The sequence below is a fragment of the Tasmannia lanceolata genome, unplaced genomic scaffold (assembly GCF_043159265.1).
Source record: "Tasmannia lanceolata isolate RefF3 unplaced genomic scaffold, GAP_Taslan_0.1 ptg000005l, whole genome shotgun sequence".
In the NCBI taxonomy this organism is placed as follows: Eukaryota; Viridiplantae; Streptophyta; class Magnoliopsida; order Canellales; family Winteraceae; genus Tasmannia; species Tasmannia lanceolata.
In genome coordinates this window covers 12,502,066-12,514,028 of record NW_027518682.1, presented here as the reverse complement: position 1 = coordinate 12,514,028, position 11,963 = coordinate 12,502,066, and the positions used below count along the sequence as shown (strand labels likewise).

Genomic DNA, 11,963 nt, shown 5'->3' with positions numbered 1-11,963 from the left:
TAGGGTGACACCAGTTGAGGAGAAGATGAGAGAGCACCGCTTAAGATGGTTTGGATATATCCAACCTAGGCCTTTGGATGCTCCGGTGAGAAGAGGCGACTCGTGCCAAATTGATGGAGTAAAAAGTGGCAGGGGCAGACCGAAAACAGCTTGGGTAGAAACAGTGAGGAAAGACTTGATTACTAGGAACATAATAGATAACATGACCCTGGATAGGATAGGATGGAAGAAAATGATCCATGTACAAGAACCCAACTAGAACTAGGATTAGAGCCGGGCAGATTCCTTTTATATTCTTCATCAATTTTTTTCTAAAGGATTCATTGAGGCAACTAGTTTGGGACAAAGGCTTTGTTGAGATGAGTTGAATTGAGTACTATCTACTTTTGTCTTTTATTGTTTAAGGAGCTGTGAAAGGTTATTACTTAAACGAGTGTTTTTTTTTTTTTTAATGAGTAAATTAAACGAGTGCTGCTAGGCCAGAGTGGAAACGAACAAATTCCTTCACGACACGTGGCATGGGAGGGAGTTTTGACATTAAGGAAAAACAAAAGCCCAAAAAAAGAAGGGAGATGAATTTTTCACCCCCTGTAGGACGGATACACCCCCCCTTTATCGTGATTTGACGTCAAAATGCGATGCCCACAATTCACGTGAAAGGAGGTGTCCATCGGCTAAAAACATCATCTCCCAAAAAGAACCCAACCTTATTAACGTTCCACCGTGGTTCCTTAAGTCGTCTACCATATCATTATTAAAGTTCTCACAAGCCAATTAGAAAAGAAAAATAAAAGACAACCTGAGTTTGTGCGGTTATTAAAACCTGGTTATGCTAATATCATTTCCTTTTCCTTTATTGGGAAATCCCCTCTTCCCTTGTACCAAAGCTAGGGCTCGTCTGGTTCGAGTTCGCGTTCTCGAGGAAAACCAGCAATGGCGATGAGATCTGCGATCAGCCGAATTTCTATGTCTCGTTCAGTTGGAGGAATTCCAAAGGCTTCTCGCTATTTCAGCGATGGAAATGGTAGGATTTTCAGCGAGGAAGAAAAAGCAGCTGAAAACATCTACATACAGGTTTCTTCTTTTATTTTCTTCACTCTCTCTTCCTTACACTCTCATTTTCGCTATCATTTCTTCTTTCTCTCTCGATCTTTGGATTTTGATTTTTTCGTCTCATATTTTTTGTTCGGATTTTGTTTTGAAGAAAATGGAGAGGGAGAGGTTGGAGAAACTGAAGCTGAAAGCGGAGAAGGAGAAAAAACCTGCGGAGAAAGAGAAATCGGAGGTGTGTGGATTATTAGGGTTTATTTTTTCTTCCGAACTTTCTATTTTGATCCGAAGATTGTTGTTATTGTTGTTCTTTTCATGTTTCTCTTTCTGTTTGGTTGCTAGGGTTTCTATTTCCGTTCGGCTATTTTGAAAACAGTTCATTTATTTTTCCTCTTGAACTGATTTTATGCTTTTTCCTTTTCTTTTTTTGTGGAAATTCCTTTGGTTATTTGGATTGATTATTCATTTTATCCGGTAAGTTATATTTCTGGATGTGAGATTTATTATATGTTTTTATGACTGATGTTCTATGATGAGACGGTGGTGATGATTCCATTAGGAATGTTAGCATATAGTGGTAAGAGAAATAAATCTTGAGAAAGAAAACTAAGTACATGTGTAGTACTAGTTCGATCCAAAATATTGTTACTAGGGATTTTGAGAAAGTATGGAGGTGGTAATGTTCAGGTAGTTAGGATGAGAAAGTTTCCTTTTGTAGTAATTTTTGCAAGTTACTAGAGAATAAATGTAAAGATGTACAGAAAAATTCACAGTTTCTTTGATGTGTATAACTTAGTTTTCTGGAAGGTATGTTCACATTTAACCAGTGCCCTCAATGTCAGTATTTTTAAGTCCTAAAAAAGCTAAAATCTCATTACATACTGCTCGTATCCTTAGCGTGTCAGTTCATTGTGTTAGTTTAACTAAGGGAGCAAGTAAATGATTAAAGGGTTGTTTTGCTCAAATAGGCTTCAGGTATTTTACATGTACAAATCTGGCTGTGTGATTAATAGGAATTTCAGATTGATAAATGTTATAATAAGCATAGTGTGCTGCTTTGTGTATTGAAGATTTTTACAAGGTATAATATAATACACACTATCTTACCATTTAAAATATTATCTTATAACCTCACGTTTTGTTATATTATGTGTTGTTTCAATGTGCTGTCTAGGGAGAACCAAACCTACAGAAGATGGCAGTTCAGACATAGGTCAAAGGAAACAAGATCGTATTTAGCATAAACCCAAAAGGCCAAAATGAGTGGGGACTAAAATAGATGGACAATCTCAACCACCTTTTCACTAATCAAGTTAGTCAGCTACATTGAACTGTTACTTGACTTGGAACTCTCCTGGTGGACTGAGATAGTCTTGTCATAGAGCATTTCATTGGGCTGGCAAGTCCAAGTAACCTTTTATTGATCTTGTCATCTTCTTCATTAACATGACTGGAGATGAAACCAAATTGATTAGGGACTTGAAACATTGGTCGGATAAATCACTCGTTACCATTGGACACAAGTGACACAATGATATCTAGTCCCCTATATATTCGAAATCTTTTCACAGGCCTCCACATCCCTCAAGGAATAATTCTTGAGTACTTAAACAATGGTATTGTGAAACATAATTAGGGAGAAGAATTGTGAGTGATCTCTCCCAACTCACATTTAGTTTTAGTAAACTCTGATCAATTTACACAATCATACCTAATTGCTCTCCCATTTCCTGTAATTAAGGAATAAGGTAAGTACATCGTAAAGTGAAAATGACTCTTGTATCTAGGGGTGCAACTTGGGCGGGCTCAACCCGAACCCAACTGGTTCAACCAGGGAAAAAGTCGGGTTGAGTTCGGGTTCGGGTTGGGTTTTCTCAACCCGGGTTGAGGGCTTGGGCAACCCGACCCGAGTGAACCCGACATTTTTAATAATTTTTTAAGCTAAAAATCTCGAGTTGGGTCGGTTTCGGGTTGGCAAAAAGGGTTCCTCGGGTCGGGTCGGGCTGAACCTTGTCGGGTTGGAACTCGGGTTGGGTTCGGGTTGACCAAATGGTTGCTCGGGTCGGGTTCGGGTTGGCCTCAACTTGACCCAACCCGAGTTGCACCCCTACTTGTATCCATGGTTTTAAATTTCGACCGAAATCCGAAATTTCGGATTTTTGTGTTGACCGAAACCGGTATTCGGCGAAATTAAATATTTCGCCATTCGGAATTTCGGTCCGAATTTTCGCAAAAATGCAATTTTTATTTAAAAAAGAAAACTTTACAAAATTTCGGTCCGGAATTTCGAACGGGAGTACCAAATTTCAACCGAAATTCCGAAATTTCGGTTTTCCAAATGTCCGAAACGGTTACCGAAACCGAAATTTTAAACCATGCTTGTATCCCTCCTCTAACACTGTCAGAGACACAGGAGGAAGTTCCATCTACGAGAGTCACACTCTGAGTAGGAAAAGAAGTATGAGACTAGAAAACACCCCTTGAACCCCAATAATACAATCGGATGCTCCAGGATCAACGATCAAAGGATAGGAGAATTGAAGACAGCACAAGCAGTGGAGTTACCTGTCTGAGCAAGTGAAACAGTGCAAGTAGATGATTGAGCCGATTCCTCCTTAGAAATAGACATCATCTCATCAGGGACAGGCTTAGTTGATAACCTGAAAGGTGGAGAAGTGAAAGCATCATTTGTATAAACTACATGATTGGCAAGCCCAGATGGTTTGCCATATATATATATATATATATATATCCCAACAGAAATACATGGTATGACCATCACATCTACAATTAGAACAAGTCTGGCTAGCCACGACCTTTCCCTGACTTTACAAGACCACCTTGCCACAACTATGGCCACGACAACCAGCTCCTCCACCGACTGCTGAAGAAAGTCAATCGCCCATAATAAATAGGCGAGACTCAAAATCAAAGTTTAAAATACATCAAGTAAAGATGGAAGTTTCAGACTGCTACGAATTTGTGCACGAACGGGCTCATAGTCAAACTTCAAACAAGAGAGAAATTGAGTGACATAAAAATTATCTTTCCAGTGATGAATCATCTCCACATCTGAAGTAATAGGCCGATAAATATTTAACTCTTCACAAAAGGCTTGCCGTCTAAGAACAGTAATCCTCTAGACTTGTCTCTCGATTGTTGGTCTATTGTTGGCTGAAATACTGTTGTGAATGCTGATAGATCCGGGTGATATTATTAGAACAGAAATATATCTTTGAACATGATCCCAAATGTGCTTGGCAATTTCACACAAAATCAGATTACTACTGATCTTTTGTTCCATACTATTCCATAGCCAAAATTTAATTTGACCATCCTCATGTATCCACTTCGAAAAATTAGAGGCATCAGACTTTGGCTTGTCTTTTGTAAGACACTTCACTTTTCTTTGACCATAATAAAAACTTCATCAGACCCGGCCCATTGAACACAATTAATTGCATTAAGTTTTATGGAAGTAACCTGAACATGAGATGATCAAAAGAAAGTAACATTCCAGAATTTGTCTTCTTGATGGCTCATCAAAGAACACCAACAACACCTATGATACACCTCTATCTGGTGTTGCAGAATCAAAATCATTCAGTCACAATAACAACTTTAGCAGCTGCTGGATAAAAAAATAATATGCAAGAGCAACTTAATTGGAAGCCTTTAAACACTCAGGTCCCTTGCCGCCATCCTTCAAGCTAGCAACACAAAAAGGCAAACTTATACCTGTATTTGTTGCAGCCACACACAAAACAACATATAGTGGCTGCTTCTAGGTAACACTCAAAACAGCAGATTGCCAGATAGGGGGAGTCACAAGCCATCAATCAACCTTCAAGATCAATCGCAAGTCGGAAAATAACATGAGACATGCAATCTTCTCTAAAAAACATCTGGACCTGTCTCTAGGTCCAAATACTCCAACCAGGCCTGTCGCCCAACCTTGGAACATTGCCAGGTCAGATCGCCTGGTGTTAAGACACTTGTGAAGGCTTTGAACAAGCTTCGCAGCGGTCTTAAGACACTGTATAAGGATACTCTTGCAATTTTACTTTTTTTATTTGTTTCGACATAGTCCGTCTCACATGTAAGCCAGTAAATAAATTTTAATGCTCTCCATAATGCACTTTTCTCTATTTTTAGCAAAAGCATCTCTCTCTCTCTCTCACACACACACACACACACTACTACTACTCGAGATTGGTATCGTGGGAGGGCTGAGTTATGTTGTCCAATTTGTGGATAACTGGCTACCAACAATGATCTCACTGGTGAGTCCTGACAAAAACCATTAGGCATCAAGGTCTTGACACCACTATATCATGTCCCTTTGAGAAAAGAACCTACAACTACAAAGAACCAGAGCATGTGATAATCATTGATGAGAGAGGGAGTACTTAAAATTCTATAGTTATTTATAAACATAACAAGATTTCTGTCAGATTTTTTCATATGGTAGCTATTTTTGTGTCTTTAAAGTCTCACCAATGCTCGAAAGACTGCTTGTTCCCAAGGCTCTACTTTCCAGCCCCTCCCAAAATCGCTGTTTCCAACTGCATCTAGTTTTGCAGTGGTTTGGAGGCTTTACTTGAAAAAAACCAACCCTTTTCAAAACTGCTTGTGCAGCAACCCCATTGTGTTGCGGAGTACAAGAACATGTGGTAAGAAATCAATTCAATGCTCTTTAAAATTACACTGAAGAGAATTAGAGGGAGAATCTCCTCCAATGTATGAATTCATTGGGAACCGCAAATAGAACAATTTTTAGAGGCTTGGAACTTCATCTCTAGTCTTATCATGTAATCTAAGTCATTTGACCAGCATCATCTATTAAAGAAAGACAGAGCCTAGGTTTTGGAGACCCTTTTGTTCAATTTAGTTTCATTTCTCCTTGCCTTCACAAGTCTCTATATGGGTTAGTTTGGTGCACTGCATTGAAAGAGTTAGGTGAATAGAAGCTTCCCAAACTGCACGGCCTTCTCTGTCCCAAGGAACTCAAAGAAGAAGAATCTGGCAATGCCTCCCCCCCCCGCTCTCTATAGCTTGAGAGCATGGAAACTTTCAAATACGGCTCTTGGGGGGTTTGGAGTGTTTTTGGTGTTCTCCAATCTTCATAATCTTCTTCTCTTGAAGAGGAAATGTTTTCATCTATGAAACCAGAATCGCTAATTATAGTTGAGGTACCCGACTCAATAGGATACATGAGGGTTAGGGTGTGACATACTTATCGGATCTTTTTTTCCTTTTTTGTTTTGCATCATTATTAGATAGATGATTGGTATTTCATACATAGAGAAAAGAAAGATGATCTTTTGGGGATAAATCTTCTTTATTATTTTTATATTTCTCTTTATAGATGGAATAAGAATCCTAAGTTATAAATGCTTCTTTATTCTTTTTTTTATTCCGAAGTAATTGAGAATCTTGAGCTAGAGAGAGGGAGGTCTAAAAGATGTGTTGATTTGTGTAGGAGTGTTATTTTTGCGCATTTCAAAAAAAATAAAATCTAAACCATTTGCCACACTGTATGTCCAAAGGAACGGTGATGTTCATGCTGTAGGTCTTAAATTTTGAATTCTTCTATGTTTTCTCCGTTTTATCAGCAGAAGAAAAGTAGTGACAGTAATATTTTTGGCATGTATTTTTCCCTTGAACTTTATTATTTGCTTTTAGCTCTTCATAGTAGTGAACCTTAACCATTTGCCGCTATCAATTTCTACTGCATCTGCATTAGAAGAGCTGTTTTTGGCCTTGACTTCAAAAGATCACCTTCAGGACATCAAATTAATATTCTGGTTGAGCCATGCTAAATATAAACTTAGCAGCCTTCAATTATCATTTTTACATTTTATTTAGGGCAGTGATAAATCGACTCCCAAATATCTTAAATCGACCCCCGATGTGTTTATCTCTCTCCTCTTTCTCTCTCTAACCCAGAAGAGAGAGAAAGACACATGGGGGGTCGATTTAAGATATTTGGGAGTCGATTTATCACTCCCCTTTATTTAATACGACTTGCTTATTTCTATCAATTGTTCTTAGAAAGCTGGAGACGAAGAAGCTCACAAAGGCTAATGCACCTGGGAGTAGATGACAAATAATGGCTTCACCTGGTCTGAACCCTTGTTTTTGTACATAGGATATGGTGCTTAGAGATTTTTGCTTCTCTTTAATCATGAGTAGTTTTGCTGTTTCTAGTGATAATTTTGTTCTTACTATGCTAATATTTTGAATGACTGCCAATAAGATTCTCATTATACATTAAATGGGCACATTTCATTTATGAAATTTTATTTCCACCCAACTTTTGTCTGTCCTTTCCTGGTTCTGACTTTATTTTCAGTTAGTCATTTAAAGTTAATGAGAGGTCATCGTAACTATGAAACAAACCAAAAACATTGTTTCAAGTTAATCTAATCTTTATTTACAAATAGGACATTAAGTTACTTTGGAAGTCATTAACTAAAATATATTACTATTATAACCGTTATTTGCAAATAGGATTGATTATATACAAAAAATTATAACTATTATTGGGATTGAGCCGCTCATTCCTCTAGGCTTGGTTCTTCAATACGGAGGTCGGAGGTTCAATACCAGCTTAACTACCCAAAAAAAAAAAACAACTTATGATAGAAAATCGCTTGTGTAAAAAAAAAAGCGTATTAATTTTTCATTTGTTTCTTCATCAGCAACATCGATTCTTTCTTAGGGAGCCTCTTAGCTCAATGGTCAAGGTTTTTTTCCTCTTCAGGTTTATTATCAAAATCTGTCCGTGCATATATCATTCAACATATAAAGAAATGATTTTTTTAGGGAAGTGATATTTACGCCCCTTATGATCTCCAGGGACACCCAGCGTCAGTGTACGTGGCGATCAAACCACTGGATTCTTCTGACGTCAAGTACAATAGCCCCCCTTTTGCTCATTGATACACTGGCTCTGGGTGTCCCAGGTGATCAAAAGGGGCGTAAATATCACTTCCTTTTTTCTTTTTTTTTTAAAAGGCGTAGGTAATCCGGGGTTGAACCCATTGTCACATATGTTTTAGCCAGCTGCCACAGATTATCAAAAACAAGTTCGTGTCAGTTCTAAACGACTACCAAAACCAGTTCGTGCTGATATCAGTGGCCTGCCCTTTGTACGAAGGAGGAGAAGCACAAGTTCAACACATTGCAGCTGGTCCCCACATGGTTGAATGATCCTAAAATCTTGATAAATAAGGCATTTAATTTTTTGTCCAATAATTAGTTTTGTTCTCAAAATCACAACAAACATGGCCTGGATTTTTGCAGGTCTCGACCGCACATGTGATATGTGGGATCAAAGACTTGAGTGTTGGGTCCTCAATTTTTGGCTTCACAGGTTAGCTTTAAATCCATGCCTTCAGTGATGCATGCTATTTAGTTTTGTTATTTGAATAGGTGGCGGCGATTAGGTTTCACGGTCTATCAATTTAAAGGTTAGGAAACTCATTTTAGGCATATGCTCACTATATTGAAATTCAAGGTTTAGTGTTTATAACTTTTGGTTTTGAAAATTTAAATTTTGTACCGTGGTTCATTCGCTTTTCTAGTGTTAAGAGTATAGATGATTAGATTCTGAGGTGAGTTTTGCTGGTGTTATGTTTGAGGATGTTACTTTTTTGGGATTAAGGTGTTTGGGTTTAGTAGAGTCGAAGTCCCTACTGTGACACTTCCTCTGTCTCTGTTGATATGTAGTGATTGGATCAACAGCAACTCCTTTCTCACTATTTTGAAAAGCTGATGGCTGACGTTACCTAGAGTTTGGATCCAAAGAACAGAGACAAATTCACCCAAAACTTTACAATCTTCATGAATGAATTCCGCGTCAGAACCTGACAATCTTCAGAAGTGTATTCCACCATGTGGGGAAAGTTTACCGAAATAGGACCCACCACCAACTAATCTATGATTTAAGAGTTTGAAAACATTTATTTAGATGTCTCAGATGTCCCCTGAATTTTCAGAACCCAGCTCCCTCAAGAGGATCGAAAACGAGGCAATACGAGTGATATTCGGTTTTCGGCTCTGGTCGCAGGCTGTGACTAGATTGGTCTCACCATGCGACCACAGCAAAAACTGGCTTTAGGCCAAGGTACTTGTCGCACCATGTGACCATCTGGTCGCACCGTGCGACCCTGCGACCGACTAGTACCCGACTTTCCTTTTGGGGTTTCACTCCGAACACATTCATAAGAGTTCAATTCATATAGGAGTGAATTTTTCAGATATAGAAAACTCAATTCTGGGCCCGGAAATTCCCCTAAAATCTTGTCATTTTGGTAATTTTATGCAATCGGCTACCGTTATAGCTAATGCAACCAAAATATCGCACCCGGCATTAACAGTGGCTAATAATGAGCGTATCTCAAGCCCATTTCACATCCAAAACACATAGGGGTTGCAATTGAGAGGGATGACAAGGCCTTCTCATTTTCCATGGAATTTGGAGGATTTATCCCCTAAGGTCCATGAGAGGTGAACCTCATTCCCAGCCCTCCTCATTCTCAGCCCTCTCTAGCTGAGACATGAATACGTAAAACATACACTTTTGAAGAGAGAATAAAGTGGTGGGATTTTGGAGAATGTTCCCCATTTTTAATGCAAATCCGGTGTGTTTTTGGTGGTCTTAGAGACCTACGAGAAACACGGGAAGGGCAATGTGAATTGATTTGCCGTTGGGTTGTTGCATGTGAGACAGCCACACGGTCTAAGATTTTGTATTATTCATTTAATTATCTGATGTGGCTGCTCTCACATATGCCTTCTGCAATGGTACCGAGCAAATCCTTTATTTTCGTGTAATTAGCCAACGATGGATTTTTGCTTGTTGAATGTGAACAGGAGTTCATGAGTAGTAATTTGTTGGGAAAGCTGCCTTATTTCCCAAGGCTCAAGTGGGAGAGCAAAAAAGTAAATAAGGGACTGATTTGGGTTTTTTGGAGAGCTTATGTATAAAAGCTTTTCTTCACGTATAAAAACTGTGGGAGGTAAGAACCAGCTCTTGTAAAAAGAGAGGCCTTTCTCTATTGCAGTTATGGCAGGAGGAGGTGGGCGGCTCACGGCTTAGTGTGCGGCTACATGAAGAGCTAAGGAGAAAATGGGAAGATAAAGGGAGAAGGGAAAAGGGAGAGAAGGAGAAAGAGAAAGTTTCTTCTCGAATTTTTCTAGGGTTTTCTTCTTGGGATTTCTCTAGGGTTCAGAGAAGAAAGGAAAGGGTTGCAGGTTTGTGCGCTTCTGTTGTAATACTTGTATATTGTTTTTCTCATAGTGGAAAATCGTGTTTCTCGCCGTTGGATGTATGCTTGGCCGAACCGCGTAAAATCTTGGTATTCATATCCGACTTGTTTTGTTTTCTACTTTTCCATAAATTTGTGCCTGATCAGTTCGGCTTTGCTCAGCAGATTTTCTCAAGAAGTGCTCAAAAGTGGTATTATAGTTGTGGTTCAAGCGATCGTCGAGGAAGGGTGGAGTGATCGTGGATGTTGAGGTTGGATCACGGCTAGAGCGATCTTTGGGAGTTGAAAGATTGTCTAAGAAAGATTATCGTTCCAGCTAGGGAGCTACACCGAGACGTGTGAAGTAATCTGAGACGGTGGTAAAATCAAGTTCTACGCAATCTAACATCGAGAAGTTTGATGGAAATGGTAGCTTCAGTATCTGGAGGATGAAGATGCATGCTCTATTGGTAGATGAAGAGAAAGATGATTTGATGGATAGGACTTTTGGGTATATCCATATGTAATTATGAGATGAGGTCTTGCGAGAAGTTGCAGAAGAGACTAGGGTTATTGGATTATGGAACAAGCTGATGGCTATGTATATGCGCAAGTCTCTCATGAATCGCCTGTTTCTTAAGAAGAAACTCTACGCATTGCGTATGAGGGAAGGTGCACCTATTTTTGAAAACCTTGAGTTTAATAAAATCATTATAAACTTGAAGAATGTTGATGTTAAAATTAAAGATGAGGATCAAACTCTTATTTTACTGTGTTCTTTACCCTCCTCGTATGAACATCTTGTTGACATATTATTGTATGGAAATAATACTATCTTCATGGAGGATATTAAGGCATCCACACGTTCGGCCCGACCTGTTTTTAAGTGAGTTAGGCTCGATAAGAGTAAGTTTTGGCCCACTTATATATTAAGGGGTTTTAGGGCTTATTTTCGTTTTCTTGTCTAAGAAGAGGGTTGAGAGCTCAAAAGGGGGACAAAGGGTGTACTAGGGTTCTTGGGGTTTTGTAAGGGATATTGATCTTCTCTTGTAATCACTTGTTCTTATAATGGGTTGTCTCGTTGCCTCTGTTGTGGATGTAGGCTTTGTCGAACCGTAAATTTTTGTGTCTTTGTGCGATTGCTTGTATTAGGTTGTTTCGTTTTACTTTGCCATTGAAATCGCATATTGCTATTGAGGGGTTTTAAAAAACAATTGAATGGTTAGGATCTTTTAATAGGATTTTTCAATTCCGATACATCTGCAGTGGGCTCGCTAGATAACGAGATCAAGGGTAGCTTAAACTTGACGTATAAGACATCTCTACCGTCTAATTATCAATGCCTAAGTGCATTGTGGATTGTCCAATCTATCGGTAACCATTTACCCAAATCCACTAAAATTTAAGATCATGGCCGTCAAATCTGCATACTTGTTGGTCCAAGCTTTTGTGAACTTTCAAAATCTTACTTTTTGCTTTGGATTGATGGGCATACAAGCCAAAATTGTACATGGATATGAATTGTACAACTAGTTTTTATACATGGGCTTTTCCTCCATTCTGGTGTAAAATTAAATTTGGGTATTAGTATTGGAAAATCTCACATGGTTTTTGAAGGTTTGTATTATTGGACTTTTGTAAGGGATCTGATAATGGCAC

At 38.7% G+C, this 11,963-nt stretch overlaps 1 protein-coding gene across 4 annotated transcripts; it reads left to right on the top strand.

Moving 5' to 3' along the window:
• Positions 1-747: 747 nt before the first annotated feature.
• On the top strand, positions 748-11,112 carry LOC143877526 (uncharacterized). Of its 4 annotated transcripts, none has more exons than XM_077379629.1 (4): positions 748-1,074; positions 1,205-1,285; positions 8,359-8,428; positions 10,488-11,112. In XM_077379629.1, exons 1-4 carry the CDS (start codon positions 934-936, stop codon positions 10,523-10,525), a joined length of 330 nt encoding a protein of 109 aa, XP_077235744.1. In that variant the 5' UTR covers positions 748-933; the 3' UTR covers positions 10,526-11,112. The 4 variants fall into 4 exon arrangements, with proteins under 4 accessions (XP_077235744.1, XP_077235745.1, XP_077235743.1 ...); XM_077379630.1 differs by having other exon boundaries at positions 749-1,074; positions 10,491-11,112; XM_077379628.1 differs by lacking the exon at positions 10,488-11,112 and adding an exon at positions 8,785-9,030 and having other exon boundaries at positions 749-1,074.
• The last annotated feature ends 851 nt before the right edge of the window (positions 11,113-11,963 follow it).

Excerpts from the sequence above, each read along its gene's own strand:
- LOC143877526 (XM_077379629.1), top strand. The coding sequence starts at position 934 with ATGGCGATGAGATCTGCGATCAGCCGAATTTCTATGTCTCGTTCAGTT. Across the intron at positions 1,286-8,358 it reads CGGAGAAAGAGAAATCGGAG|GTCTCGACCGCACATGTGAT; the intron begins GTGTGTGGATTA and ends GGATTTTTGCAG. Across the intron at positions 8,429-10,487 it reads CTCAATTTTTGGCTTCACAG|CAGATTTTCTCAAGAAGTGC; the intron begins GTTAGCTTTAAA and ends GGCTTTGCTCAG.